Below are 7,115 nucleotides of genomic sequence, written 5' to 3'. Positions count from 1 at the left end.
TTCCCAACTGCGCAGATCGATGGTCATGCTGTTGATCACTGGATTGTCTGGTCCAGACTCGATTATTTACAGACCGCCGCCATATAACTGGCATATTGCTGAGTGCGGCGTAAAACTCAACTCACTCACCCACTCCTTTCCGTTGAAGAGAGCACAGGAACAAGAATTTACAACTCCTGTTATTGTTCATTATGAAAAAAACAAACAAAACAAACGATTTACTCTTTTATTTCAAATTATCCCTAATACTGTGCGTTCTAAATGTATGAAGTTTCCGTGTAGTCCAAGGTGGCAGTGTAGTCAAGGTGGATGGATGGCCTTACTTAAACGAGCCTGAAGAAAGTCAAACACAAGAATTATAAGTACATGTATAGGTTGAAAAGACATTTGTTTGAGATAAAGTGTTTGTCAAATGAGCCAGCATGACATATTTCACAACACAATGTTTTAAGGTTATCCAAAATATTTGGAAATCAGTTTATTCAACCTTAAATCAGAAGAGGTTCTTGAGAGGAACCAGACGAAGGGACAAGGAATATCCCAGAAACGTGTAAATAATCAAGAAGAAGTTGACGTCCATAACATTTTGTCGTATATGTTAGATCTGAAGTTATGGACTTTCTTGAACAGATTATCATTTTCTTCAAAATATCCAAGTGAGACAAAACCGATACTGTCGTCTAGAAAACAAATAAACTAGCAAGATTATAAAAGTTAATCCATGTCACCCGTTGGTCTCATGGACACTCTCTCCGTGTCTTTTCGGCATTAATGGACTTCCCAGATGGTCATGATAACAATTTGCGTCAACGGTAATGATTAATTTTGTCTTATAACTTGGCGGTGTGTGGGTTTGTGCATAGACCCATGGTCACAAGCCAGTTGAGGTAAAGTAACACTGGTCCCGGAGAATCCTTAGATGGGTGACTGTGTTGGGCAGCTTGACTGATTGCCATGCCACACAATGAAGCACACATGTGGTCTCACTCCAGGCGGGGCGGTGGGGTAACTTAGTGGGTAAAGCGTTCGCTCGTCACGCCGAAGACCCGGGTTCGATTCCTCACATGGGTACAATGTTTTAAGCCAATTTTTCTGGTGTCCCACCGCCGTGATATTGCAGGAATATTGCTAAAAGCGGCGTAAAACTAAACTACCTCACTCGGTTACATCAGGCAAGTGAGCATAAGATGATTTGGGCGTTTTAGCTCGTCTTTGCGCATCTCATGTTACATGGAAGCTCTTTATCGATACTACACACGTCTGTGTATGCTACGACATCAATATCAAGAAACATCTACATTATTTGTGACACGATGACAAGTGTCAATCAAATCAGAGAACCTGACCGCAAGATCCCGTTAGTCGTCTCTTCAGACAAACATGAGCTGATGAAGACCAATTCTAACTCTGATCGTCACGGGTCTGCAGATAAGCAGAGGTCAGTCTCGTACGCTCATTCGAGATATCCTTAGCTTTTAATGCCAACAGAAGTGCCAAAAATTACAATGGCAGATATACACTAAATCACCTGTAGTGTTGTATTCTCTGAGGACATAGGCACTATATACACAAAATATAGTTAGAGCGCTGCATTGTTTCGTTGTAGAGGTGTCACTGAAAGGTGACCTCCAAATGCATGAAGATTTGGAGAGTTGGTTCTGTGACCTCAATGAGGAAAGAACTGGAGATTTTACCAGCGCTTCAGCCGCCCAAACCTACGATTTCCATAATTTGAGCTGAAATACTGAAGAAATACTCACATACGGAGGACAGCTGTCCGCGCATTATGTGGTAGTATTGCATTGTTTGACTGGAAGCAAGGTTCGGACACTCGGCAATTATAGTATTCATGCAGACTCCCACTGCAACAACATCCCTGCGGTGAAAACGGACAAAATGCAACTGTGAAGAAATTTAACTCCACATCTCAAATGAACAGAATCATGGCTCTGCAACTGAACCACAGAACAAGTAAACTGTTCTGCGAAGTGATAGGATAGGTCCAGTCACGGTGCTTGTTCAACTGGGCTCGATTTCGTTAGAATGGCAAACTTCCATCCAGTGCACCACTTTCCTTCTGCAGGTTTGATTGAAGCAGTATTTCAGCTATATAGCGGTTGTCTGTAAATAATCGATTCTGCACCAGACAGCATGATTAATAGCATGAGCACTGACCTTCGCCATTGGGATACGACGATCTGTGTCAGCTAAGTCACCCGATACCGCTTGCAGAAGACCAATTCTACCCCGAATGTTCACAGGTGTGCTCTTCAGCAACCCATGCTTGTCATAAGAGGTTGGTCAGGTTCGCTGACACAGAATAGGCCTTCAGCAACCCATGCTTGTCATAAAATGCGACTAAGCTTGTCGTAAGAGGCGACTAACGGGATCGGGTGGTCAGGCTCGCTGACATGGTTGACGCATGTCATCGGTTCCCATATGCGCAGATCGATGCTCATGTTGTTGATCACTGGATTGTGTGGTCCAGACTCGATTATTTACAGACCCCCGCCATATAGCTGGAATATTGCTGAGTGCAGCGTAAAACTACTACTCACTCACTCCCTCTTTCGACAAGTATGCGTTGCTGAAGATCAGTTCTAACCCGGATCTTCACGCTTACTTCTGTTGGAGGCTGACACGAACGTCGCATACGCATGCCTGAATACCGTATTTTTTCTGTAACACTCACTCCTCACACGTGAAAAAAACATAGTGTGTTCAAGTTTTTTCGATTTATAATCAGATCTATATTCCAGCTAACGCTGCATGTTTAGAGTGACCATTCAGAGTGAGTGATTTTAGTTTTAGGCCTCAGCCAGCAATGTTCCAGCTATATGGCGGCGGTCTGTAAATATTCAAGTGATCTACAGTATGAGTATTGATCTGCGCAATTGGGAACCGATAACATGCGTGAGCCATGTCAGTTTAGTCTGACCACCCGATATATAGTCGTCTTTTATGGCAAACATGGGTTGCTGAAGACCTATAAATGAAGCCTAGAGGTGAAAGCGTTATTTCGTCAAACCGAGCCCGGGTTCGATTCCCGAAATGAGTAGAATGTATAAAGCACTTTTCGGGGATATTGGATGCTGCTTCTCGCCCACTAATTTTGGAATGAAAAATATCTAAAAATGAAATAGTTACCCGAAAAGATATCTTGGCTGAATTTCGATATGCCAATCCAATATCATTAAAACGATAGTGAGTGAGTTTTCTTTTACTTACGCCGCACTGGGCAATAATCCAGCTATATGGCTGTAGCGTGTAAATAATCGACTCTGGACCAGACAAACCAGAGTCAACATCATGAGCACCGATCGACGTGTCAGTACTACGAAATACATGCAGACTGCCGTCTACAATTATGCTGATTCTAAGAGGGGTGTAAATATTGTGAGTGAAATTTGTTTGTTTGTTTTGTCACTGCAATAACTCACGCGCAAAACTGTTCCAGTTGTTCAGGAGCACCAGTAAATCCACTCAACCTGGCTCCACAGGCAGCTATGTCCATCTCGTTATGACAGTTGTATGCGAAGGCCAAAGTGACTGGAAAGGAAGTCCCATAAATGTCAGGTGCATAGACGCACATGATATGAAACCGTGACCATCTGCTTCGAAACCTTACCTGTCACAAGATACAATTTAATTACTTTATAATAATTAATAATGGATTTCTGTGACCGACTGGTATCCAACTCGAAGCTGTCCAACGCCTCATCACAACGTTTACCCCGGATAATCCAAGCTGCCTGCATGATGCTAAGAAGGTTACAGTCACGTTAAAGAAGGTTATAAACTTCTCCCTCCTGGTACCCATTTTCTGCTGTGTGAGCAGAGGCGATCATAATCATGCGTCAGATTCAGAACATAAAGGATGATCGGAAAATTGTTGGCATGCATTGCCTGATGGATGGGATGTCAACTGTTCACGTGGAAAACAATATTCACTCAGGAACATGGGTACAACCGAAGTTGGTAATCGCTGAGTTGGTGGATAAGTTTAGTTTTACGCCGCACTCAGCAATATTTCAGCTATGTGGTGTCGGTCTGTATACCTTCGATCCTCGATCAGAAACGCCAGTGATCAGCAAACAGCATGATTATTGACCTGCAACAATTATTGACAATTGGGATACGATGACATGTGTCAACCAAGTCCGACCATCCGATCCCGTAGTCGCCTCTAACGACAAGCATGGATTGCTGAAGACCACACCCGTGAAGATCCGGGGTAGAATAGGTACACAGCAACCCATGCTTGCCATAAGAGTCGACTAATGGCATCGGGTGGTCAGACTCGATGACTGATTCATCAGTTCCCAGTTGCGCATATCGATGCTCGTGCTGTTGACCGTTGGATTGTCTGGTCCAGACTTGATTATTTACAGACCGCCGCCATATAGCTGAAATGTTGCTGAGTGCGGCGTAAAAATAAACTCACTCACACTCAGTGCTGAAGACCAGTTCAAACCCGGATCTTCACAGGTTTGGTAAGCATTGAGGTGTCCCTGAGGAAATAACGGTATTAAAGATGATACGTCATGAATTATAAATACAAGGTCTGGTAATTTAATATATTAATGATTACAATGTATGTCACAGTAAGTAAAACGTCGTTCATAGCATGTGTGAGAGGACGTTCATGCTCGGAACGACACTGCCTGGCAAGTGGCAGTGAAACGAATTTATTACCCTTTAGATTTGTATGTGCCATGCTCTGTAACCCTTTTCTCTTCTATTTCTGTAGAGGCGGTGGGGTCGCCTAATGGTTAAAGCGCTCGCTCGTCACGTCCACGGTCGGGTTCGATTCCTCACATGGTTGCAATGTGTGAAGCATGTTTCTGGTGTCTCCCAACCGTGATATTGCTAGAATATTGCTAAATGGTAAAAGCGGCGCTAAACTACACTCAGTTACTTGCCCTGTTTCTGACACGGTGTTGGACAAAAAGCGTTTCGCTGTTATTGTTGGAGCGGATGAACAATGTCGATCGATATTCAAAGGGACGTAACTCGTATCGGCCTAAAAGCCTTGTTACTTGAATTGATATCATCGTGGAGATCGAGAATGTTTCGTGAAAATAACAGTTTATTTCCTGTTTCGGATTTCAGTGGTAAGGCTGTCTGTACTTTCCACAGGACAGGATGGATTTAAGTGTTCTAATTTATTTAATTTAATTTAATGTCTGAAAGATAATAAAGTGTGGGAGTATTGCATTCAGATCTTTACGTTTCATTCCTTGTCATTTGCAAATTCACATGTCAACCCATCAAAGTTCTATTTTTATCCTGATATATGTTCAAAACATCAATGTGTGCGGAAGGTATTTTATGTACAGTCGTAGTACCAAAATAGTTCACGACAATCTACTCAAGGAAAGGAGTGTTTGGTGTTTTGTGGTCATGTGCTAAGGGCCCAGGTCACAAATCAGTTAGTTCAGCAATGTCGAGCGCGGATAGTCCATGGATGGGTTACCGTTGACGTCTGACTCCAGAGAGTTCTAAGACTTCAGTCCTGCCCCACAACGAAGCCCATGTGCGGGTACATATGGTCTCGCCTCAGGTAAGTAAGTATTCTCAAGAACATTGCCTCTGTTCACCCAGAAAATGGGTACCCGGTGGGATAAGTCATGGTCACGTGACGATTAATCTTCTAGCGCCTTACAGGCAGCCTGGGTTATCCGGAGTAATAATACTAGAAATCAGACAAACTATTTTCGAAACGTTCGTAGTCCTACGAACTTTTTAAGTCCATTCTTAACACATTGGTTACGATCAAAGTTAAGAATTCTTAGGACTATGAACGTTTCTCATGACAGCGTCCAGTGAGCAACAGTTTAGTCACATTGACATCAGACGGCATATTAATGATGTATTGTTCTCAGTTACAATGAGATGAGATGTATATATATGTTGAGATGAGTACTTGACGCATAGAAATTTTGAACCGCTTGTGTAGTTTCATGTTCAATCACACCACGGACATTCCAGTTTAGGGGAATCCGAATTTATTGATTCACACGAAGCACTTTGCGAAAAATATGTTCACGCCATGAGTTAATTTTCGTATCAGCTTCGTGTCGAGCAAAAGTAGTTTACATGTTTACAGTGACGCGCAATCAAGCAAATATTTAGCCTGAGCCCCGACACTGACCCCCCAAACCAAAAAGTCCTTTTTTCTTTTTCGAGGAGTGAGTATAATTTTACGCCGCTTCTAGCAATATTCCTGCATTATTAGTGCAATGAAATTAGCTCCACACATTGTACCCATGTGGGGAATCGAACTCGGGGTTTTGGCGTGACGATCATACTATTAGACCAACAGGCTACCCATCGCCCTTGTCTTGATAATGCCGAACACCAGGAAAGAAAACAATAAGTACCACGTACTAACTTTCAAAACGTTTTGGTAAGACTCAGATCGAGCTTCGGCGTTATGCTGACTCACTGAGATACGATTTATTAAATCTTTTCCAAAGCGGGTTGATTGGGATTAGATCCTTTCGAATGCCCTCAAACGCATACAGTCAAATAATGGCTAGCCATATAGCTGGAATACTGCCGAGCGCGGCGTGAAACGATAAACAAACAATAGTTATTTGAAAATAACAGATTTCACGGAGTTGTTTGGACATTCAATGAGATTAGCACCATGTGACTGGCATGCAATGAGATTAACAACAGAGAAAGGTGTGGTATACCATCAGATTAACTCCATGTGTCATACTTACCCATAGCAGAAAGCACGATGATGGTTTTGACGCCCATGATGCTGACGGGAATTGTCACAGCTGGTGCTGATTTTGTTATGAGGTTCTAGAAAAACGCCAACTTTTTATAGCCAAGTGCCCGTGAATTTCGTCATTTTCATATTCGCCTACAGTGACCTATAACTTTGATTGACATTTTTGATGGTAAATTATCTTTGCAAATTACCCCAAATTAGTCACTTCCACCGGGGCAATAGCCGACTGGTAACATAAGTGGAGGACTTTCGTTGCAGCACTGTGAGAATACAACTCTACAGAGTATTTAGTTTATGTTTGCCGTTGTAATTGTTGGCACTTCTGTTGGCATTGAGAGCTTCGGATATTTTGATTGAGTGTACGAGACTG

General features: G+C 42.6%; 1 protein-coding gene across 1 annotated transcript; it reads right to left on the bottom strand.

Moving 5' to 3' along the window:
• Positions 1-212: 212 nt before the first annotated feature.
• On the bottom strand, positions 213-6,868 carry LOC137268436 (uncharacterized). The gene is made up of 4 exons (XM_067803003.1): positions 6,732-6,868; positions 3,441-3,549; positions 1,761-1,876; positions 213-333 (listed from the first exon to the last, which is right to left on the bottom strand). Exons 1-4 carry the CDS (start codon positions 6,766-6,768, stop codon positions 320-322), a joined length of 276 nt encoding a protein of 91 aa, XP_067659104.1. The 5' UTR covers positions 6,769-6,868; the 3' UTR covers positions 213-319.
• Between the last annotated feature and the right edge of the window lie 247 nt (positions 6,869-7,115).

Source organism: Haliotis asinina, chromosome 16 (assembly GCF_037392515.1).
Source record: "Haliotis asinina isolate JCU_RB_2024 chromosome 16, JCU_Hal_asi_v2, whole genome shotgun sequence".
Taxonomy (NCBI): Eukaryota; Metazoa; Mollusca; class Gastropoda; order Lepetellida; family Haliotidae; genus Haliotis; species Haliotis asinina.
The sequence above is the reverse complement of the archived record's forward strand: the minus strand, read 5'-3'. Positions and strand labels throughout refer to the sequence as shown.